Source organism: Mya arenaria, chromosome 3 (genome assembly GCF_026914265.1).
Source record: "Mya arenaria isolate MELC-2E11 chromosome 3, ASM2691426v1".
Classification (NCBI taxonomy): domain Eukaryota; kingdom Metazoa; phylum Mollusca; class Bivalvia; order Myida; family Myidae; genus Mya; species Mya arenaria.
In genome coordinates this window covers 15037106-15062661 of record NC_069124.1, presented here as the reverse complement: position 1 = coordinate 15062661, position 25556 = coordinate 15037106, and the positions used below count along the sequence as shown (strand labels likewise).

The 25556-nt window shown below is 34.4% G+C and overlaps 1 protein-coding gene across 1 annotated transcript in view; it reads right to left on the bottom strand.

Moving 5' to 3' along the window:
• The window catches only part of LOC128228611 (run domain Beclin-1-interacting and cysteine-rich domain-containing protein-like), a 28734-nt gene that overhangs the window by 2735 nt on the left and 443 nt on the right, over positions 1-25556 (bottom strand). Inside the window, exons 2-21 of the mRNA XM_052940018.1 lie at positions 22962-23118; positions 22043-22265; positions 19486-19592; positions 18291-18495; positions 15829-16440; positions 15148-15275; positions 13970-14149; positions 13575-13617; positions 12865-12927; positions 11011-11058; positions 8866-8940; positions 8227-8411; positions 7389-7454; positions 5851-5924; positions 4718-4782; positions 3636-3936; positions 2908-2986; positions 2486-2569; positions 1198-1291; positions 427-499 (exon numbers count right to left, since the gene is read on the bottom strand). Coding sequence (XP_052795978.1) covers positions 427-499; positions 1198-1291; positions 2486-2569; positions 2908-2986; positions 3636-3936; positions 4718-4782; positions 5851-5924; positions 7389-7454; positions 8227-8411; positions 8866-8940; positions 11011-11058; positions 12865-12927; positions 13575-13617; positions 13970-14149; positions 15148-15275; positions 15829-16440; positions 18291-18495; positions 19486-19592; positions 22043-22265; positions 22962-23118 — 2862 coding nt within the window. The remainder of the gene's footprint in view (positions 1-426; positions 500-1197; positions 1292-2485; positions 2570-2907; positions 2987-3635; positions 3937-4717; positions 4783-5850; positions 5925-7388; positions 7455-8226; positions 8412-8865; positions 8941-11010; positions 11059-12864; positions 12928-13574; positions 13618-13969; positions 14150-15147; positions 15276-15828; positions 16441-18290; positions 18496-19485; positions 19593-22042; positions 22266-22961; positions 23119-25556) is intronic.

Here is a 25556-nt window from a genome sequence, read left to right as displayed (position 1 = left end):
AAAAAAAAATTGATTTAAGTTAGCATAAGTTATTACTCCAGATGTTGTATGAATACTGGGACAGCAATGTGCATTACTGCATATGCTTATTGTCTCTTGCAACATTATGTACCATAAAAGGTTCATGTCAATATCCTATCAATGAAAGTTTTATAGTTTGGCAAAGGTTTTGCGTGCTGATGGTGTCGCTGATGCCACCAACATTGAAACTAATGCTATTTCAACTATTTTTCCTTAAAAACAACAATCAAGTCTTAAAACAAGAATATTTTTCATCTCAAGGACCAAAATTTCACCAAGTGAGCATCAAAACAGTGTCATATGTAGAATCAAGTATTATGATAATCACTCGATGAAATAAAATCTTCATTATATATATCAAAGAAGCAAACAAGTGTATATGTTCTTTATTTTCAAGTTTACCACCTTGCCTCTATTCTGGCACACTTCGGACATTTTTGTGGCACATAGCAGGACTTGTGGAAGCAGGACTTGCAGCCTGTAAATTGACACATCAATATATGGTTACAATACACTGTAAGTCAAACTGTAATCAGCCTTGACTTCCCTTTGTAGTACAGTTATTATTGCCACCATGCATTTCATGTGAAGATAATCAAAATCATTCAACCATATTTATCCTCTTGAAAGAATACTAAGACGTATCTTGACCATAAGATATGAAAATTCAATATTTCACAGATTTAAAAGAGAAAAAGGAAATCTACAAAATAAAAAAAATAAAAAAATTGAAAATTCTATATTTGGTATGTGGTGGCAGATATCTTCTTTGTTCGTCAAGGCAGATCATTTGGTAAGAGATTGATTGTGACTAAGAATTTTAGACATAGTAGTTTTACACAAGTAATCTTAGATATTTGAAGGCATTATTTCACAGTCTTTATTTTAAGCAAAATTTTTGATGCAACTCAATTCAAGCCAATAAATTGCCAAGTGACTTCCATTTAGGATCATGCTAAGTTGTTAAAATTGCAATCAATGCTCTGCTTAGAAATTATATGTTGACACTAAACCTACTGAAAAAATTATATTTATCTACTCAACTCTCTCTACCTTCTATACAAAATATGTAAACTCTTTTACATAGCAGATGTTGGAAAAAATAAACTTCTATAAAAATAAGTCATTTACCAGAATACCAAAAAAATAAGTAAAGAAAGTTGTAGATCACCATACCCTGACATATGCAGACGGTCTCCAGTTGGTAGGGGAACAGAATGTCATCCTGGTTACGGCACACCTCACAGATGAAACCAAACCCATGGCAGAACTTAAAACGATAGTGAAACAGTGATACCTTTGTTAGAATATTTACAAATCATGTTGCATTTCAAATCAATCTTATGGTACAGATGAACTTACCAGTTACATGTATAAGAGTATTGGGAAAATATGTCCCTACACTAATGGAAATACTGCCATGATATGTATACCAGTTATGTGTTGAACAACATACATATTATTTTATTGTTATCAATTAGATTAACCTATTTTTGCTCCTGTTCAGAAAATAGTAAAATTACGCAGATTTATGACAGGAGCTACAATTATTATTACAGGAATTCATTTTTAAGGAATGGATAAAGCATAAAGCATATACACATGGCAACAGATTCAGGGTTGTAAAAAGTCTGTAAAAAATCTGGAATTCCACATTCATTGCCTCAGTGGTGGATTTTAAGATTGGTATTAATCGAATACGGTCATGCAAGGGGTAGTATAGCATAGAACTTCTAGGCCAATGTTAATAACAGGCAATGCTGCAGGAAGTTTCAGGATTTTTCTTCTAGGCCCATGTTAATACCTGGCAATGTTGCACATGGTTACAGGATTAAGCTTCTAGGCCCATGTTAATACCTGGCAATGTTGCACATGGTTAAGGGATTAAGCTTCTAGGCCCATGATAATACCTCGCAATGTTGCACATGGTTAAGGGAATAAGCTTCTAGGCTCATGTTAATACCTGGCAATGTTGCACACATGGTTACAGGATTAAGCTTCTAGGCCCATGTTAATATCTGGCAATGTTGCACATGGTTAAGGAATTAAGCTTCTAGGCCAATGTTAATACCTGGCAATGTTGCACATTGTTAAGGGATTAAGCTTCTAGGCCCATGTTAATACCTGACAATGTTGCACATGGTAACAGGATTAAGCTTCTTGGTCAAGATAAATACCTGGCAATGGTGCACATGGTTATATGAGTTAACATTTTAAGTCCATGTTGAGACCTTGCAAAATAGTCATCGCTACGGGATTAAACTAATACCTGGCAAATGTTGCACATGGTTATAGGAGTTAACAATTTAGGTCCATGTTGATATCAGTCCTGGTAATATAGTCTTCATTATGGGATTAAACTCATACCTGGCAATGTTGCACATGGTTATAGGAGTTAACAATTTAGGTCCATGTTGATATCAGTCCTGGTAATATAGTCTTCATTATGGGATTAAACTCATACCTGGCAATGTTGCACATGGTTGATACACTCACTGGCCAGGTTTTTCATGTTGCTGTAGACGTGGCCTGAAACACCTGCCTTCACCTGCAGAAATGTGTCTTATATTATGTATTCCACATTCAAGAATTATATAATGACATGATTTCAAGCATTGAAAATCCAATTCAGACACATTATCGACCGTGATTGATATTTACAGAAATAATTGGCATTGAAAACATCATATTTCATTCTATGACACAACATGTACATAGCAAAGTTTCCCTAAGAATTTTAAGCTAATGTCCTTGGACTCTGATGGCTGACAAATAGGGGGCCCTGGTAAATTTATAGGGTCCCACTAAAAAAAAGTTCCTTTTGGGGTTCCTGGGATGAACAATATGTAAATTAAAAAAAATATGGACTGTTTACCATTCACTTACTGATATGAGGTCGTTGAGAGAGTACACATGAACATCCTCTAGCCAATGGCTGGGGAGCTTGATAATCTTCCCTGAAAGACTGTAAACAACATTGTTATAAGAACTATTATTTATCTAACAAAGTGTTTTGAGAAGTTTGACAATCATCTTTGAAAGACTGCACACAAGACAGATACAAACTAGAATTCATTTAAATGGATGCGTCAGCTGTGCGGAGTGCAAATGCCACCTTGAGCATGACCTTTGACCTACAAAGCCAAAAATCAACAGGGTGACCATCTACTGACCTTGACCAATATACATTTAAAGACACTAAAAGCTATTAATTGGAAACAAATGATGTGGATGCAGACAACGCAAGAAGATAAATTAATCCCTATGTATCTGCCATGCTTTGCAGGCGACAAAATATTCATATAAATGATATATATTGGTATATATATCTATATAAATGTTTATTACTGAGATAATGACTTAAAGTTACTGTATATTCTTCTAAATGAGATCTACATCCAGGAGTATAACCACTAATCATGGAGAAAGAAACGCAAGTTTGCACTTTCTGAAATACAAACCTGCTATTATTTAATGATAAATGTCTTTCAATGATTAAGATTTCTGATATACTTTTTAGTTTTCTAATGCAATAAAGGGCAATAAAATGAGTAATGCTTGTAAGTCAACCTCTTGCTTCGTATCGACTGAGGTGATGAGATTAGACCTCTCACCTTTTGGCCAGTTTGCATAGTCCAAGAAGTGACTGTAGTGACGCTAGCTGTGTCCGCCAGCCCTTTATCTGCACCAGAAACTTTGTCTTCTTATACAACATGGGGTTTATGTCTGATAAGTTAAATAATGGCTCTTCACCCATCTTTGCAAGAAAGTCATAGGCAAAGTTTGACACATAATATTTGGTGAAGTCCCATTTGTGCAGCACTTTTGCAGGAATCACAGATAATTGGTTACTATGACAACACTGGCAGAAATATTTCCCTAAATATTCACAGTATCTGTATCTTTTTGCATAACCTGTAATAAAAAAGAACAAGAATTTTGCGATTAGACAAGTAAAAAATAAGGTTATGTACATAACTAACCAACACAAAGCTACAAAAATGGCAATATAAATTTGGATAACAGTCTGCTTCAATCATTAATTTACAACTGCAAAGAGTATTTACTAATTATGATTAAAACACTTCAACTGCGAGTATCAAAAGAAATGAAGTCTGAGGAAGTTGCTTATCGATTGAAAAGATATGACAAGTGCCAATGAATAGCATATATAGTACTGTCGAGGGAAGTAAACCCTGCCTTAATTACTTAAATTACAATACTCCACTGTTCAAAATTAAATTTATTAATATGATTTCTCCTATACACATGCCAATCAATTAGAACGATGTTTTAATTGGTTAAAATTCTATGGCACAATTCATCATTTTAAATGATATTTACGCACCTTGGAGCTGTTACAATTAGGTACATTAAACAATTTCTTTGACACGCACATTTGGAACAATTTCTTTGACATGCACATTTGGAACTATTTCTTTGACAGCAGATTTGGAACACAGATTTGGAACTATTTCTTTGACAGGTGCTTTGGAAGCATTTTTTTTTGACAGGCAGACATAGAACTATTTGAATAATTTCTTTTCACAGGCACTTGCGAAATGATTTTTTAGACTGGCAAATTTGGAACATTTTCTTTGACTGGCAGATTAACCTATAAGGTATGAATGTTGTTTGGTAGAAACATGAAATGAATTCCTTAATTGGTGCAGTAGCCAGAGAGTGCAATAATTACCAGGTTCCACTTTCATTCCACAACCTGTACATCTGTAGTTCTGTTTCACCAGCACTGAATTTCTCCTGAAATAAGATATATAGTGATACTGTCTGTTTTATTGATAGATGATTTAAATGAATTATTCAACATTTACACCTCAACTTTCATTCCTTAAATGAACTGCCTTTTAGCAATTGTGTTTATCAATCGATGAACGTAACATCTTCGGATATGTTCGAAACACAATTCATCGCATAACAATATACAGGTACCTGATTTTTTTTATCTTGTTATTGTTTGTATTGTGTCAGCAGGTGCCGTAAAATATAAACAAACATTTTAGAAAGTGTTAAATAATGATATGTTAAATGTATCGTTGCCGTAAGTGTTTCAATTTTATGTTTAAAAGTGATTTCAAGTGGTTGATCTTTTCCCGCATTTTTGTGACAACATTTGATCAAATGTTTCCAGTTACAGTCAGGTCATTCTATTTACAGAATGGGTAAGAAAGGATTAATGAAATGTATTCTTAAATAAAAAGTATTTTTTTAAATTTTTGAATGAAATAATGAACTATTGGTGTAAATATAAGTAATGAATTACGGGACTGATGTCATTATCGGACTCCACACACATTTACCAGCCCAATTGCATTCAAACCCATAATGACATCAATCCCGCAATTCCTTACTTAAATATCTGTACAATTTGTTTCCGATATCACTGCCAAAATATATAGGGTAGGTATTATCAGTGTATATATAGTTATAAAATAAAAGAAAAGTTTAACTACTATAATGTTATCCGAAAAGAAGAAAAAATATAACAGGGACAAAACAATTGTTATTTACAATCTAGGATGAGGGTGCAGAAGTTTAGGGTAGGTCGGGAATCCATAAACAGACAAAACAAATTGTGAATGCCTGACACCTTTAACGTTGTTGAACAAATCAGACTGACTGATTTGAAATATATGATAAATAAACATATTTTGTGCTAATCCATTGTTTGCCATTTAAAAAACATTCACAATGTAAAGGACGATGATATGTTATCGCGTGAATGTAAATATCAATTATCCTAATTATAATCATTTAAAAATTGTTTCTACATAAAAAAGTGCATTCTGAGATAAGTTTTAACTTATTTACCTGGGTGGTGGGTGAATGTTGAAGATGATCTGTGGGCGAGGTGGAGCCCACTCCATGTTGCCTCGCAGCCGAGTCTGAAAACAAACCAGACCACAGTTGATGCACGCATCCCATTTTCTTGAGCAATTTGAGCAAGACTCACAAGCAATATTAGTATCCATGTTACAAACATCCAATTGCCAATTGTCAATCAAATAACAAGCCAACTAATAATGGCATTATACTCTATAACAAGAGCCGTCGTAAGACAGCGCGCTCGACTACGCTGCTTTGACTTAGAATACAATAACGATGTAATAATACCAAGTTTGGTCTCTTTATATCAAACCTAACTAAAATCATTTGATACATAAGGTGACTTTGATGCTGCCCTCACACCAGCCCGCCCAAACAATGACGCAAGTCATTCAAATAACTTGATTTCCCATTATGAAAATGTGGTTAAGAATATACAAATATGCCTTTCAAAGGAAATTTAAAAAAAAAAAAAAGGGCCATAACTTGTATTTAGGCTTAAAACGGAGTTACGTTTCTTGTTGTAAGATGGTCGTAAATAATTTTGAATTTTATTAAGTGCATTTAATGAACAGTATAGAAGTTTTTTTTATTAAAATCCCAACTTGCCCTTAACTTTTACTTGCCTAAAACTTTAACCTAAGTCAATCAGGGGCCATAACTTGTATTAAGGATATGGAGTTATGTAACCTCATTGGGTGATGGTCCTGAACAATTAAGTGAAGTATTAAGTCAATTGAATGAAGGGTATAGAAGTAATTAAACAATATCCCAACCTGCCCTAAAACTTTAACCTAAGTTCCATAGTCAATCAGGGGCCATAATTTGTATAAAAGATAATATGGAGTTATCTAACCTCATTATGCGATGGCTCTGAACATCTGTGTGAAGTATTAAGTCAATTGAACGAATGGTATTGGAGTTTTAAGTGAAAATCCCAACTTGCCCTAAAACTTTAACCTGCCCTAAAACTTTAACCTAAGTTAATCAGGGGCCATAACTTGTATTTAGGATAATATGGATTTATGTTACCTCATTGTGTAATGGTCCTGAACAACTGTGTGAAGTATTAAGTCAATTGAACAAAGGATATAGAAGTTATTAATAAATATTCCAACTTGCCCTAAACTTTAACCCAAGTTCCATAGTCAATCAGGGGCCATAATCTGTGTAAAGAATAATATGGAGTTATCTAACCTCATCATGTGATGGCCCTGAACAACTGTGTGAAGTATTAAGTCAATTGAATGTAGGGTATTGGACTTATAAGTGAAAATCCCAACTTGCCCTAAAACTTTAACCGGACGCCGAATAGTCGAGCTAAAAAATGAAAACAAATAGCTGCATTGTCCAATGGATGAACTTAAAACCCTCGCCAAACACTCTTTAAAAGTTGCAAGAGTAATTTTCGCAACTGGTCAATTAACATAAAAGTATTGCTATAAAAAGGTATAGAAGCATAATGCAATCTGCACAGTAACTCTCTCATTTTCAATGCTACACCAAACTATGTCTATCTTTACCATTGACTGCTTGGGATTGTCAGCATCATCAGGTGACACCGGGTAGGAGTTGGGCAACGGCAATAACTGAAACAATACATCCACATACATGCAATCTATGTAAATGTACTAGCAATCACCAAAAAATTAGTGTCTTTCCATGCAGGTTAAAGGTTATTACTATACGTGTCAGAGAATGAAAATACTCCTGTTCCTCTTATAATTCATATTAATTCATGTTCATTTCGTAAAGCCTTCCAAAGGTCACTGTTTAACCATACACTTCAATAATCACCCAAGCTCAGGGCTGGTATTCATAAAACATCCAAAGACAATTCTTAACTTAAGTCATTTTCTTAAGCAAAGTATCTCACTGGTCATATGATATAATGAATTAATTATATCTAAAACTATCTATTCTCATCAATGTTATGTGCTATACAAAAGAAATTGTAAGGAACACTTGTACTTTCTTTAAATTGGTCTATTAAAATTTTGGGAATTTGACTTACGATAAGAAATAACTTAAGATGTCTTATGAATACCAGCCCTGTTTCCTCTCAGGAGTACCATCCCTGAACACAACTGCAGATCAGAACCCTTGGGCAGGACATGTTCAGAAAATAAAAGCTAATTGCCTATATACATGTTTTAGCTAGCATCATCAATGAGTATGAGTTAATTTGAAGACGATATTCAATTCTTACCCTTTGTGCAGTTTACCACTTTGATACTAGTCACTGTAGATTGGATATCTTTCACAGGGGGTGGCTTATCTCTTCTTGACTACATGAATAGACTTGCGTTATCAGTGAGTACTATTAAACTTTGATGAAGATATATCGATATATATTCCTACCCTTTGTGGGGCATCGCTCTCTGATACAAGCCACTGTAGGTCCGAGGCCTTGGGTAACTGGTGTTCAGAGAATTTCTTCAGCAAGGATATGGCAACAGACTCTGCGGACATTATGTTTCCATTTTCTGGGATGGTGGAAGGGTCCAAGGTGTATGAAGACTGTCTTGTCTTCTGGAGGTCGGCATCTGAAAGTATGTTAATGTACATTACCACATTTCTCTTTCCATCGTTAAACTGTACCATAGATTTTTCCTTTTCTTCACTCTACAAATAAAAAAAGTATATCAGAGCACTGAAAGCGATTGGTGGTTGATTGGGAGTATGGGTTTTTTTAAGTCAAAAGGGTCATTATTCAACAATTATCAAAGCTTGAGTAATTGGCCATTCATACACACATGTCATACAATACTGTCTACGGAATCATGCTGACAAAGTTTCATTTGAATATCTTGAACATTATTTCAGTTATGACCAAAGTTCAAGATTTTGAACACCAACAAACAACGCAGACAATGATATCAAGGCTATCATAATACTTTCATTTATTTCTTCGCAAAACTGACAAAGTAAAATCTGTTATCAGTTGTGTGATGACTTAATTACTTAATCACACAAACACTCGACTTATGATCCACTCACCAGAAAAGAGAGAAGCGAGTGAGAGAGAGAGGCCGCTGTTCTTTAGACTGGTCAGGTTGCCTTGACTCTCATCCACTGTAACACACACAGTCATGGTTAATATATTATGCTTCTATAGAACATACAAATTGGCAATATGCTACAAATATGGGATTTATTAATTTTACTGACTTTCCTTAAAGTCTGTATCACCTGAGCGCTTTATTAACTAGCCGACAATTGTTGCTTAAATGGCAGCAAGATTTGCAGCACAGTGAAAATGATTTACAGTCAAACCCCCTTAGCGAAAATACAAGTGGAAGTTCATGCCAAGCGGGAATTGTCATATTCAGTAGAATGGTCTTTAAAATTGGTCTTTACATCCAGTTCAAGGGTATATAGCCATACGAGTTCGAGCCAAAAGGGTTTTGATGGTATTGACATTAGAATCATCAAAAGATTCAGATGATAAACTGAGGATTGTTTGTAGGAGTGTTGCTCTATTTCTGGAATATCTCCATTTGGAAAATGAATTTGTAAACTTCTCATTCTTGATGAATGTGAATTTTAATAGAATACTTTAAAATTCTACAGATTTTGTTACAATAAATTATATATCAACTGCCTTGAGGGTGACGAATTGTCAACCTTCAGAAAATGCTATCGATCTCAGCCCTGACTCTTGTCAACAGTATTTACCTCAGGTTGACAATATGCACTGTCACCCTCATGGCAGTCAATATTAATATAATATTTCTACTGGTTACACAGTCATCAAAATTAGACATTTGGGTGAAAAAGCATTTATTCTTATGGAATTTTTCAACGAGCTAGCTATATAAATCGCGTATTTGAGCAAGCCTGATAAGCAATGCTAAAATCTCTTTAAAGGAAGAAAATCACACAACCTATTCCTTATCAAAAACAGTTAAATTAGCTTGGTTCTGTTTAATAAAAAGGCATTTGAAAGAACTCACAGATCTCATGTTGAAAATGTGGTTTTTAAACTTTTCTGAAATGAAGTTTTTTGTCTAACTTGTAGAAAAAAAAACCAAAAAACTGGTAGATACTAATTTCATCTTTCATGTTTGATCTAGATCTTTCTAAAATATGACAAAATGCTTGCCTGGTATGATCATTACAATTACATCTGCTTTTATCTTAAAAGTATCTTAAAGTATGCATGGAGTTGGTCTTTCTTCTATATCTAAAGAAATCAGTGTTCAAATGATTTTCACTGAAAGATGCACAAGGTTCATGATCATAATTGCTGCAGACAGTGCGAGGCCCGGAAAAAACCTATTTGTGGATTAACTTGTTTGAAAGTCATTGGAAATAAGCTGTGTGGATTAATAAAACAGATATCTGGATAAATCAACTAAGAGCGCCTTATAGTGATGGGTGAAACAGTTCTAATTTCTTAGAAACAGGAATATTTCAATACAAGAATGTTTCAACAAGTTTCTGCTACCTAGAAATGTGGTAACAATTAAACATGGCCACATCAAGCAAATGCTGATGCATGTCAATGCATGTCCATTTTAATATAATTAAGTCAAGTGGCTAGTCATTAAATTTGCTAATGATGTACAGACTTGCCTTGGAAAAGGGTACACTGATAAAGCTTTGGGTCATAGACAAGTTTTTGCCATTTTAACATATTACAATGAGAATTTTAACAAGGCAATATATCAACCTTGAATCTTCTAAAAACATGTCCCTCTAAAGCCTTGCAATAAGTCATATTGCTTCTTTATAAATATATTGCTGTGGATTGGATGCCCACGTTGTCTGCTGTTGTTTTTTTTTAAGTCGAACATGGGGAATAACTCCAAAATTATACAAGTCTGAGTTATGTGCCTTGCTAAACATAGGCGTATACTGGCATCATTTGAAACAAGTTTCATATGTATAATTATATCTTGAATGGATTCTCAAACACAGCAAATGATGTAGTCTTTAACGTCATTGTCTCCGAACAGACAACGGCATCAAGGCTATCACAATAGCCAGACTTTCTTTCTCTGATAAACAGATGCCATTGAGCTAAAAATGTTTACGACTAATTATGGTACAGCAATTAAGAAACAACCCAAAGTTCACCAGCCAAATGAATTGGGGGATTTTCTACAAATATATGCAATATGAGCGATGGTGGTCACTTACTGGTCAATTCAACCCGTCTTTCCTCCTCGCCGCTGGAAGCTTCACTATCTATAGTATAAATACACATAAGCAGGTGAACAGCACATACTCAGTGAATATGTATATAGGCATGCATCTTTAATCCCTCCAAATATTTAAGGAATCCCACTTATAAATTCTCTAATAGCTCCATTGATCTTAATGTTAAATTTTAATTCCTTGTGACCCTATATAATTTTGTTGTCATATGAAAGGTATTTACTAATATGTAAAATAAATTTCCAAGGTACATCACAGCTTTCACAGTTAATGCTCTTTATTTCAACTGAAATCAGATGTAAAATGACCTATTTTGCAATCTCTGAAAGCCAAGAACAATTCTTGATTCAATACCTTTAGTATTTTTGTTTCCACTCAAAACCCTTTCAAATGATACCAAAATGATATGGGATCACCCGGCATCCAAATTCCATATACTGTTAATGTCCTATTAGAAGCACATTTCGTTAAAGACGGACAGGGGGTATTTTTTGTTGGACTTCATTTAGATTCTGTTATTTGAATTTGAAAAAATGCTATAAGTTCCCATTACCAGCACACATTGGCTCAGGCTCATGCATTTAAACCTATACCCTATCATACAAATAAGGTTACACACCATTTATGTTGACAAAAGAGCAAAATAATTCTCATTCTTGCCAAATGATATATTGAAGCCAAATGTTCAGTGGACCATTTTATTGATTCACACACCAGTGATGCTGTTGTAGATAGTACAAGCTGATTGGTCAGTTGCAGGATTTTGACTCCCTCAACAATCTAAGTGATGGGTAATTGTGACAAATGTAGTCGTAATTTAATATTAATGGCTCCATACATGACTGATTTCTCAAATTCGGCTATTTTATGAAGTTTGCTGAAGGCGGAAAATGGTACTATTTAGAGAACACAGTTCTTAAAAGACAAGCGCCCAGACATCAAATAGGACATTTACTGTATTAGTTACGAGACGCCTAAAGCTGCACAACAGCACTACTCATGTACTTTAAAATGTTTTGATCTGAACTAAATGCTTTCTCTGTTATCAAACTTTGCTAAACAGATATTTTTTTATTAACTTTAGGGATGCAACTTTCTTCCCAGAATGTTTTTGGGCTTCAACTTTCTAACAAAAATGTTTTTGGGCTGCAACTTTTTACAAGGAATGATTTTGAGATGTAACTTTCTTCCAGGGATGTTTTTGGGATGTAACTTGCTACAAGGAATGTTATTCGGATGCAAATTTCTACCAAAAAGGTTTTTAGGCTGTAACTTTCTACCAGGAATTTTTTTGGGCTGCAACTTTCTACCAGGAATGTTTTTGGGATGCAACTTTCTACTAGGAATGGTTTTGGGATGCAGCTTTCTACTAGAAATGGTTTTGGGATGCAACTTTCTTCCAGGAATGTTTTTGGGATGCATCTTTCTACCAGGAATGTTTTTGGGATGCAACATTCTACTAGGAATGGTTTTGAGATGCAACTTTCTACACTGAACTCTTTAAACTACAAATTCATGTAGGAAGTGATACAGGGACATTCATAAAATATATAGAAACACTTACATGCAAAAAATACCCCAGTGTGGGATTGTTCATTGTATTACCATTTATTTGCACAGCGGTCAATATTGAGCTTTTTCCACATTCCAAGCTTCATACCTTTATCCAATAATGACGACAGCTGTTCATAGCACTAGTGCAGAATCTCAATTTTCAAAATTGTAGTTGTAAATGTAACTCACCAGGATGCCATTTACATCAAACAAAGGCAAATTGAGTGCTTAAACAGTGCCTGTAGCATACAATATTGATACAGAATATGTGAGCATGCATACCTGAGTATTCGCTGTCGTGTGGGGAGGAGAACGGGGATGCTGACTGACTGGGACTCGTGCCAGCTGTACAACACACAAACAACATTCAAAATATCCAACTGCTCTTATCCATAAGTTGACAAGAAATTATGATTTATAATAAAAGTACTTGATTACCTTTAAAAATTTCTAGTTTCTTACAATCAAGACTACTACATGAACTTTAAAGTAAAATAGGAACCTTATGAAAGCATGCAGAACTCTTTAACCAGGATTTTTAACAACCCTGAAAAAAATTCTGTGTATGAGGGGTTCATGTCCAAAGCAGTGTAAGGTGGCTTTTACTCTTTTAATATATTAATTTCAAGGTACTTTTTACTGTTTTTGATGGAAATGTCCAAGCAAAAAAAACAATCTTCACAACTGTATGATAGTTTGAAGTTAAACGTTCTCAATCCAGTGACTTCAGGATTAATCCTGAACTATAGAACCCTCTGTTTATCTTTATAATAAGTACAAGACACAATTTTTACTGGCTTTTCTCTGCTTAAAACATTTTTTTACAACTTGAACATGTGAAATGATGACAGTGCAAAGTTTTAAGACATGCATGCTTTTTATAACTTAAATGTCCACAACATTAATTTCCAAACAACAATGAAAATGATAGTATGTACATTTATAAATAAATACAATAGCTATAAAGAAACATTATGTGTTTAAAAACTTACTATCTGTACGTCCATCACTTAGTATCGGGAAACCTCTTGCTTTCTGCAAAAAACAGTACATATAAGCTCTATACATACATGTTATGTATTAAAAATGTACATCTATATCTACTGTGGGTACACGGTATATAATTAATCTAATTATCTTGAAACAAAGCATTAACCTTTGAGAAATTACTTAAATGGGAATCATTTTATTTCTGGCTGAAATTAGACTTATCCTCTGAAGTACTAATTCTGACAAAATTAACAGACACTAGACCTCCAAATGTTTGTTTTCATTTACTATGGAGACCGATAAAAATAAAACAACAGAGGAAAACGCACGATGCAATGTTGTATTTGAATTCCCACAACTAAACATGAAGAGTCCACAACTTTAGTAGTACTCCCACCTCTTTGAGTTTTTGTCGTTTTCGTATGCGTATTCTCTGCTGTAGCTGTTTGATTTCCTCATCACTATCATCCGGCTCTTCCAGCTGCACACTCCCCTCCCCCGTACCAATCAGATGGTTCCACTTCATCTGTTCGATTGCTGCTATCAACGCCTCCGATATGCTGAAGTGTGCATTCTCCTGTAACAAACTTTGTACATTTATCTCTGCATCTTTACTGGTTAAAGCTAGCACAGGATAACAGACCTCATCCTGTAAATCATGAAAAAATGTTTTAAGTACCGGTATGATTGGTTCAGGCACAAAGGGACTCAGACTTCCTGCCTTCCTCAGACTTTTTGCATTCCTCAGACTTCCTGCCTTCCTCAGTCTTCCTGCCTTCCTCAGACTTCCTTTTGAAGGTGTTTGCCATTTATATCCATATAGTTCATGAATCTTCAAAAACAAACATAACCTATAAGAGAAGTCTAAAATAGAAAGGTCTCAATCCTTAATTTAGAATTAAACCTCAATTCTATCATCCCTATCTAACATGTACTTGGCCTTCTGTGCAACCAAGTGGGTATCACATCATGGCAAGATATTTAAGTCAACTGAAAGCAAAGAAAATAACTACACTCTGAATTGATTGACAGAGTAAATGTGTATCAATAAAACATTTTTTACCAGATCTGAAGTCTTGTATTACTTCATGCAAAAACGTACGTAGCTTTGTAAATGCGTAATGAAAGCATTAAGAGCACATAAGAAACACATGTTTATTGTAAGGTACATCACAAGAAGCTCAAAATGACATTAGGTTGTTTCAGTTTTATCAAAAAAATGTTAAATACAATTTATTTCATATACATGAAATGGTACAACATTTTGATCCACATCCAGGCAAAGGTCACAGTAGCACCAAACTTAAGAATCACATAAAGCTTAAAACATGTACTGTACACAGAATGATAGATGTGATCAGATATTCTCCCATATACCTTTTGGTGAAAAAGGTTTTTAAAATATTTTACACCAAAATTGCTACAAAGACTTGAACTCAGTATGAGACTATAAATCCATTTCTGGATAGTTTGAATCTTGATATCATTGTTTTCAATCGGGAGTTGAACCATCCCAGCAAAACTATACAGTGTAAAATGCTGCAACAGGTGGTAGTGGCACAAAGGACTATATACCTTTTCCAGGTTGGCACAAGTATGAAAGTCCTGCTGGGAGAGGTAGTGAAGCAGTGACTGTCCTGGGACGGGAGGGGAAAAATACCCCCCACCCCCACCCCCTCCTGCTACACGGCCATCTGGTTGGTCTGAAAATAAATTGTTTACATAAAACAGTATGTTCAGGTACATGTTTCAATAAAATATTAATAGTGGCAAACATGTACCCATATCTTGACAAAGGATGTACCAATACATATCGATATTGTGATATGGAACAGAAGTAAAACATATCAATAGGTAGTGGCAATCATATCTTTATATTATATGACATTTAGATTTAAGAAACCAAAACATTCTTTACATGATACAAGTGTAAAAATTATTTATTGTTTAAATTCAAAAATCATTATTTGAAAACACAAAAAAGATGAAAGGCTTTAAAAGTCAATATAACTAACAAGATCATTGTATTGAAATTTGTATCAGAGAGATATCAATTTAATATTATATACTGGTACATGTACCGTTTGTGTATGTAAAGGCAGTTTTGATTGGATGAAAAGTATCACATGGGGAGTCAGCAAGTGTAATATAGACTGTAATATATTATCTTCATTAATATCACAGGTCACAAGTCTATAATTGTTAATACAATGATGTAATTACAGTCCATACTTGTATAAGTTGTGCAATAATTACCTGTATTTCCATTGTTACTATGATTGCCTTTAACTTCTTCCACATTATGTAAATCACTTTGTATCACAGATGTTTTTATTCCAATTATGTCTGACCTTGACCTTTTGTGTGTATGTTTGACCTTTCTCTCATCAACTTTGACCTTACTGGGACTAGCTTTAGCTTCCACAGTTTCAGAGTCGGAAAATATGTCCCTCGCATTTTCAAACATCTTTTGCTTCTTAATGGAATCAGAAGTCAATGTTTCTGTAGATTTTGATATTGCAAACACATCGTCATCATTTTCATGAATAATTCTATCCATCATTTCTGCAGCTTTGCTGTCTTTAATCTTTTTAGCAACACCACTTTCAGACGTACTCCTAGTCAAACCACCTTTCTTAATCACTTTTGGCACATCATTTGAACTTTCAAGGTCACTGGTTTTGGAGCCTAGTAAACCAAGGTTCATCAGAGGATCACTGTTCATGGTGTTATAAAAACTAAAGCCATTCTCCTTGGAATCGGATGTGCTTAAGTCCACTGGGTCTGATTCAGAGCCCGATTTTCGGATGATTGTCCTTAAAGCCTCTTTGGCAGATATTCCTCCGTCGTTTGGACTAGTACTTGAACCTGAAACCATGAAACAATTGAAAGCTTGACAAGTTTAAAACTTGTGTTGTTCTGAGGTTCAACTGTACTCGAAAATCGATCCAAAAGGTCAATATTGGTCACTATCGATAGCAGTTTTTTTCACAATTGATAATTGATTAAAAAAATTATTATTAAATAAAACATTTAAAAAATATATATATGATTCAATAATTGCTAGATAAACAAAAATAACACAACAGACAAGTTAGGAAATGAAGTTATTTGAAGTTATAAAATAATGAAACAAAAATGAAAAGAGTGAAGTGTTTATACGAGCCTGAAAACAATCGATTATCAATTAATGATCTCCCATAATTGATAGCAGTAAAATTAGGTCCAAATCCCAACATAATTCATAACTAGGTTTAAATTTAGTAATTTTCAAAAATAACATCTTAAAAATATTAATACATTAATATATGCAATACTAACATGATGATTTTAAGCTTCATTATTTGCAGTAATAGGCCAATCAAGACTTTGAGAGCTTTCATATGATAATGCATAAGCTATGTACATGAAAATATGCATGTACAATCATATGCTTCGGAAGTCATCACTTCAAGTTAAGCAAAAAATGTGTAACCTATTTTTACATTTAAAATCTTTTAGTGCTTTACTGTTGAGTTTCACTTATCTTCTAATTAGTAAAAAATATTAACTATAAAAGAACAAACAAATTCAATTCCTTTAAGAACATACTTGAACTTAAGTACATACTTGATTGTAAAATATGTACGACCTTTTTTAATCAAACTATGTTACACTGACCTCTCTTGCTGTGAAGTATCATTACTCTATGTCCTAACATGTTAGGCGTAAACAAAACAACAACAAAAACCTACATGTATATTGAAAAGAAAATGCTATTAACACGATGTGTACACGCTCGATATAGATGTGATACATAAAGCCTTTCAAAGCTATAATCTTAAACAATTCTGGCTTCTAAATGATGATAATAAGTACACTTCAAATAAGCCCAAATGTATTTCGTGCCAGAAAAATTCAACATTGATAGTTTGGGTTCAGTATTTCCAAGGGAATCCTAAAATAAGCAAGGAGCAATGAAAATTTTCATTTGTACTGAGTGTACCAAAATACATACATGTAGAATCACATAAAAAATATTATTTAACCAATATTCAAAGAAATGGACATCATTAAGCATATTATTTAAAGGTTTAAAGAAAAAGGAAACGGTCATGTCTATTTGTTTTCATAGCCTTAAAAATAACATTTTGTCCCAAAATATTTAAAAATGGACCTTGTTCATGACTCCCTGTGTATGGACTGATACAGCTTACACATAAAGCAACATTACAAATTAATTCATAAAATAGTGGTGATTCAACTTATATTTTGATAATATATTTCAAGAAAGAAAGAAATATATTTCAAGAAAGAAAGAAATTAAATTAGATTGCCACACTTTTACCCAGTATCTGTTTAACTTGGGAAAAACTTGAAATCATTTTCCCCAATAACTTCAGAAGTCTCTATGCCAGCTCTATTAAGCTCAGCATTAGTATTTTAAAATTGCTGATACACTTGATAATCTGTTTATAAGGGTTCAATTCCATATATTGTTTTATTTATGGAAAAAGAATAAAAAAAATATTCTTAATTCTCTCTAAAAATGTTTTTAAAAAACACCCTTAAACCAACTGAGTGATTAACTAGTCAGTTTAGAACACTCGGCAAAAAAATGTATGTATATGGATTCAATGTATTTTGTTAAACGCGGTTGAATTTTATTGAGGGCTGTCAGGATCAAATTTAGCGACGTATCAATAAAGCTCATAAACAATAGACTGAACTTGTCATACCAATATTATAAGGCACAGCATGTTCACCAGACGAGCAGAGCCCACTGTCCTTACTGGGCGACACAAAATTTGGGGCAAGTGCTGACAGGTCACTGCTGGATCTACCTGAGCCCCGTCTGCCCCTTCCCGGGGCGTGGAGGGAAGAAAGAGGGAGGGAGGCACTACGCACTGGTGTCGGGACAGCCCTCGCTGCACTGAATGTCAGCTGTATGAAACAGGCAAGGGTTAACTGTGAGACAGCACAATGTGTATGTATAGTCTGGTAAACCACAAAAAAGCATCATTTAAAAATGAATACATGCCTATTAGCTTCATTCAAAGAAAGTCACATGCAATTTTACTTGAAGAGAAATAAAGGAAGAACAATAATTTTTCAAAGATATTCTGACATATCAATAACATAATAGCAGTAGATAATTTAAAGATGAACTCTTACTCACCGATAAGGTTTACCACAATTAATAATATTGTTTTAATATTCCAAAAAGGATGAATAAATGTCGAAAATAATGGTTCTTATGAAGGATACCAAGTTAAATTTGAAAGGTTGTCCAGTTAGCGCAGTGGTTAGCGCACTCGCTTCTCACCTAGGCGACCCCGGTTTGATTCCCGGCTTGGGCGCATGTGAGTTTGGTTTGTGGTCACCAAGCCGGACAAGTGGGTTTTCTCCGGGTTCTCCGGTTTCCCCCACAACACAAGACCACACTCTCGCGTTAAATCGTGCCAACGAGAGTGATTAATATAATGTTGTAATAACTTGTTTCACAATCGTTGTAAAATAAATATGTTTAAACTAAATTTGAAAGAAATGAGCATTAAAAGCGGTATTTCTACCTTATGAGACTATAGTAGACCACAGTAAATATTTTAGCATTCACTAATCATTTAATATTTTTGCAGTTTCTGCTATTAAATACGCGGTTACAATCTTGTTATCTGTAATAAATATTTTCCATAAATTTTCCATTATTTAGTAAGAAGTAAAAGGTTTTTCAGTCAAAATTAATGTCTGTTATATATATATGTGTATGTACATTGTATTGATTTTCATTAAGAGTGTCACTTTAACTTTAACACAAAACCCAAAATGTATCTGATTAACAATGCTCCAACCTTCATTCGGATTAAAATATTCTGTGTTCTGACAGGAAGACATCACAATACAGTACATTAAACAAACAAAATATTAACTCACAAGTTTGGGCTCAATGTCTGCCAACAATGAGACCCTGTTTTCCTCAACCGCTTGCAGGCAGATACACATGGCTTTGAAGTACCGAGGGCTGAACAGGAAAGCATCCTCTGTGGGAAAGAAGCAACCATTTACTCATGTTCGTATGTATACACATCAATTTTGAGTAAAAACACAGCAATAAACTTAAGCTTGCAACTAAAATTACATATTAAAGTACATTCTCTGTTTAAATAATCATTCTCTTTGTAGCATGTGTTTAACACATCATTTATTGGCGGAAAAACAATCATAGTGTTTAAATTAACTATTACTGTTATGGGCAAAATGTATTGTTCATTGTGAAAAATGTCACTTAATGAAATTATTTTAAATGAAAGCACTTATAGTAAGTGGAGAATGAATTCATATAAAGAAAGTCTAATCTCTTAACAGTGCATACATGTATAATCACTCATTACAGTTGTTATCATGGTTCATCGTTATTAATAGTATCACAAGTCACTTAAAAGTAGAAGGTTAATGACAAATATGGGTCTTTTATGCTCTCAACAACATTCTAAACAATTAAAAGTAGAGTTTATTTATTAAATAAATATGTGAGGGAATTATATAATACAAATAACCAGGTCCCAATTTTCCAGGTCAAAACTTCTTAAGCTTAACAGGCTTAAGTCGCTTATTTCAACTAGCCAAAATAAAGACCTTTGATAAATGAGAAATGGAATGATTGTGATTACTATAAAGATCATTTCTATCTTAAGTATAAAAACTTCCATAGAAGTAAGTATTACGCAAGTTATTGAAAAAAAAACAGGAATAGTGAGCTGAACTTAATCTTGTTATAAGGGACTAATAAGTTTCAAGAAATAAGGGCCACTTAATTTAGTGCATGTGATCAAATAATCAAATGGACTGAATGTGCCTAGCATTACTCCATAGTTGCCACTTTTTTTAAAGTTATGGCCAAGTTTTATCACACAAAGAAACTGATAATATGCAATATCCCATACATTTTTTTGGTAAATTCTCGAGCCCTTACACTGCAGGGACATTCTGGCTTGTTATAAAATGTGTTTGACTTGTTTTGCCTATCAACATGGTGACCAAGTTTGGTGATGTTTTGTATATTTGCACATTTCGAGTAAGCTGCCGGACTGTTGCAGGTGTTCCCATATTATGCCTGTCATATGACAAATTTGTCCCATAAATAATCCCACTCGAATGAGCTCACATGTGAAGTAAATTGAAAATCGGACCAGAGCCATAACTGAAGATCATAATTATTTGAATCCATCATCTTCATAATCAAAACTGAAGACATGCCTTAGGGGTAGTTATGTAACTAGTAGTCACCAAAATTTGCTGCTTACTGATTCATATCCATATGATAACAGACAAGAGCGCCAACTGTCACAAAATAACCCATTGTCATGTGAGGACCCTAAGTCTGGTGATAAGTTCTTGAAACCAAAGCTAAATTTAGGGAGTGGACACTTTAAAGACAGTTTTTGCCAATTCAAGGGTCATAAGTCTGGAGTTAAAGAGGTGACATGACTGGTTATCAAACCTGACCAAGATATGCTGCCCATACACATTCTGACCAAATTTACTGATGATTGGAAAAAGTTATTGATCAGACAAGACTGATTTTCAGTAATATATATAATTAAAGGGAAATAACTCAAACAATATGGCTGGTTTAAGAATTTGTGCAATAAATTATTCCTATACTCATTCCAACCAAATTTGGTTATGATTGGACAAAGGCTTCTAAAGTAACTATCGAACAATACCAAATTCAGGGTATAAATAAGTGTGATAACTCTCGAATGACCTAAGAAATATGACTGGTTGTCAAACTTGGCTGAAATCTTATGCCTACACACATTCTGACTAAATTTGGTGGTGAATGCACAAAGGCTTCTAAAGTTATTGAGCGGACAAGACCTATTTCAGGTAATTTCTACAATAACTCTTGGGTGACAACAGTGATATGACTGGTTATCTAACTTGTCCATAATATTATACCAATACACATTCTGACTAAATTTAGTGGTGATTGGACAAAGCCGACAAAATTATGGAGTGGACTACATACTGGATGCTGCTCGCCTGCCTCAGCTAATTCTATAATCTCCTTTTTTTCAACCAGGTGAATAAAGATGACATTTGGTCATTCCAAAATATCACCTTCGCATTGACGGCACCACTTAGTGGTAGTCAACTCCATCATAAGAGCCATACTGAGTTAAATACTTGATTTTGGTAAACATCCCAACATGACGTTTAATCAAGTGATTATCATATTATTTTACTCCTATAGCTATGATCAATTTTTGAAAATCATGATCGATTATTGTTGACTTTAAAACAAATGATCATTAAATTTATTTACAATATTAGATCACATTTTCATCTTCCAAGTAACACTTCTCACAATTCTGCTATTCCTATCCGGTAACAGGTATCACAGTTCTGCTATTCTTTATAAGTAAATTGTATCGCAATACTGCTATTCCTTATCAGTAAAATGTATCACAATTCTGTTATATATTACCAAAGTAGTGCCTGTACATATGTTGTTCACTAGCTACGAGGACCTTCAGCTGCATGGAAAGTTTGTGCTCACGTAAACTCTCCCTCACCCAGACCTGGCCCTTCCCGACCCCCTTCTGGTAGTGCCCCCTTCGGATATTCTCTATAAATGGGGTTGTGACAGGGTTGAGCCATTTTAGCCCCTTCACAAATGGCCAGTAGTCAACAACACTTCCATAGTCACCCTGAAAAGAGATTCAACCATAAATGTTTGCTCCAACAGTTTACAAATGTAGCTGCATCTCTTACCCTTTGCCATTTTTAGGAATAATTAGTTCCCATAATCAAGCTAAACCAAATATTTTTTTCATCGCATTAAGCTCACCATTTTTCAAAAAATACGAAAAACAATTCATTTATTAAATGACAGCTTATATTTTTCGCCAAAACAATCCAAACACACTTTCTTTTGAAGCCATGTTCTATCTAATAATGCAAAAACAAATTCTTATATGTCTCTGACAACTTCTGATAGGCTGAAACATGGGTATGTCCATAAAATTACACATAGATAATATATTTTAAGTTATAATCTTCAGGATTATCATTCTAAATAGTAAGTATATAAGAAAAAAAATCAATTGCAACAGCTCAAAATTATGTCACATTAACATACAATTTGGTGACCTAATAAATTAAAATTACATGTCATATTGTACTCTTATGAGACATACATAATACATGTATGCCTCTTGCTTTTGGAACTCACTGAGATACTCCATGAAAAAAATTGCCATCCCACAAAGGAACAAACAAATATTGTCTTTTATTTATTCAAGCCTTTATAATAAATTATTTTATGATATGAATCTGAATCATCTCACAAAAATTGCTATGAACTCGATCAACACAGCCAATACTGCAAGTGAAATCCCACCCACCACAACAATTTTGAGCCTATGGTTGAGAATGCTGTCCACATGTTTGCACAGGCGCTGCAGGCCCCCATACATTCCCCACACATTACTAGTGTTGGTAGATAGCAGACCCTCTACTGTCGTCTTCAAGCCAATTAAAAGCTGATGCTTTAGTCGTTCACTGAAACAGAATTATAAATTAAATGAATTCTCAGTACAGTGGGAATCAGACTTTCAATTATTGAGTATTGAATACCGATCAATGAATAATGCATAATAAAACATTTTCATTTATGTTAACACACTAACATTTTCCCTTCATCATTCTATAACTAAACATATGTCTTATTTGCTGATTTTTTTTATTTGTTATTTTCAAATATTTTGCATTAATTATTTCCATAAATAACAAATTCAAATGTTTTACAAGGCAGTCCAAAGGATGGCTATATCCCCCGCCGTTGTTTTTTAGTATATTTTGTTTTTCTCGCAACCTGACTGGTACGTTGAATCTGACCAAAATTGTACACAACCACTGGTCAAGAGTGGGAATATAGGAAATACAAGTTGTTTGATCAGTAACCGAAATATTCTTGGATATTTGAACATATTATAAAAGGATATTTGTTTAAGTTATTCATATTGTGTGTAGTGTAGGTTAAGATTAATGTCAAGGTTATTTTGGCTAAAAAAAAGAAGGAAAATGAGTCCTTGATTTATAACATCGATGAAATAGCAAGCCTTTTAAGCTTATACTTTAAAGTATTTTTGATAAAGTGATACATATATATTGCGGTGACGTCATAACATTGTTTTACTGCTTTTGAAGAGAAAACACATATTAATATATTATCACATTTGTGTCCATTGTTTTTTTAAATATTAAACTTGTTGCACATAATGATAATGCTTGGTAGAGTGCCCTAAGTATCAATCTGTGCAACTTGTTTAACACTTTCATTTCACATTTATATCTTATCGTCTATTTAGCATTGTCAAAATATGGACCCAAAACTTCATGATTGATTACTGGTACAAATTGCAATTGGTTCGAGTTCTTGGATCAAATTCAGTTATAGTTGGAAAAAGTACATGAAATGTATAAGGTCAATAAATCCAGTAAGAATTGACATGTCTACACTGCTAAATATAAAAAGCCCGGACACAAGCATGGGTACTATGACCTTAAAATGTCAGATGTGACCTTGACCTTTGAGGTATGGACTGGGTCAAGGTCACTGCACATCGTCTCAATGAGGACAACATTTGTACAAAGTAATATGGTAATCCATCAATGCATAAATAAGTTATAGCCCGGACACAAAATGTTACAGACAGACAGATGGATGGGCGGACTGACAGACAGACTGACAGACGGACAAATTCCTATAATCCCCTTCCCACTCTGTGGCGGGGGACTAAAAATGGATGTTAGGTTAAGTAAGGTGATTTGTAAGTTTCAGTTTACCAAAAAAAAAATGCAACCCAAAAGGATTTGGAACAACACTAATTATCATTTCATAAAATGCTTGTCATTTACTGAGACATGAGTAACTACCACCTCTTTTACATGCATGATGCCAGTAGTTTTCAGATAATTGGTGTATGTAATGCACCAGTCAATTGTAACCACAGGCCCACCAGGTCCGGGGGGTACACTTGGGATAGCCGAGGAAATGGGACAGGTTTTTACCTTCCAGGTGGCCCCTAAGTGCCGGGTGAATGCAGTGAATTTATCTTCAGGCCAAAAACCAGGGAATGGGCCTTACCTGGTGACCCTGGGGTGCAGGGGCATTTGGCGAGGATTTTACCAGCAGTTTCAGGGTTTGAATTTAACTTTTTTTGATACTCGCAAATTTTTGCGAACGCTTAAATTTCAACTCGCAAAAACAGACACTTACTCATATTTTTTTATTATCACCAATTATGTTCATATCTATTTCGTGGGATTGCATATTTTCTGCAAATTTTGAACTCGCCAATTTTTGCGAGTGTCTTTAAATTCAACTCGCATTTTTTAATTTTGGCTCGCATTTAGTGAGTTTGCGAGTGCTAAAACCCTGAGTTTGTCCCCGAAGGGCGAGCATTTTACCTGGGCTTGGCTGGACCAAAAGTCAAAGTCCCCACTATTCCCTGTACCTGGAGGGGAGGGGGGGGGGTGGGGTGGCGGGGGAGTGGTTACAATTGACTGTGCATTATGAACTAATATGATAACTAATGATATGGCATATTAATCATAATAGATACATTCAAATAAAAGATTTAGCCCATTCAATTGTAAATTAGTCTAGTTTTTTTTCAATAACACATATCTTTCTTCTCCAAAACTGTGTGAGAGTGGAATAAACTTAGTTAATGTATGTATTTCTTTAGACCTTGCAGTCAAGGATAACCCGTGAAAGTGCAAGCACTTATTTCCAACGGGGTCCTCTGTTTTTGCAGAAAGGACAGTGGTGGGATACAAGAAAGTACGGGTGCGATACCCTAGCTCTTTATGAAGAGACCCCTTGGTTCTTTTGCTTGCTTGATGTAAAGCACCAAAAGGGGTACAACTTTCCTGGGTTAAACCAATACTGAGTACACCAGTTAAATGCCGAGCGCCAGGCAAGGGAGCTTCTT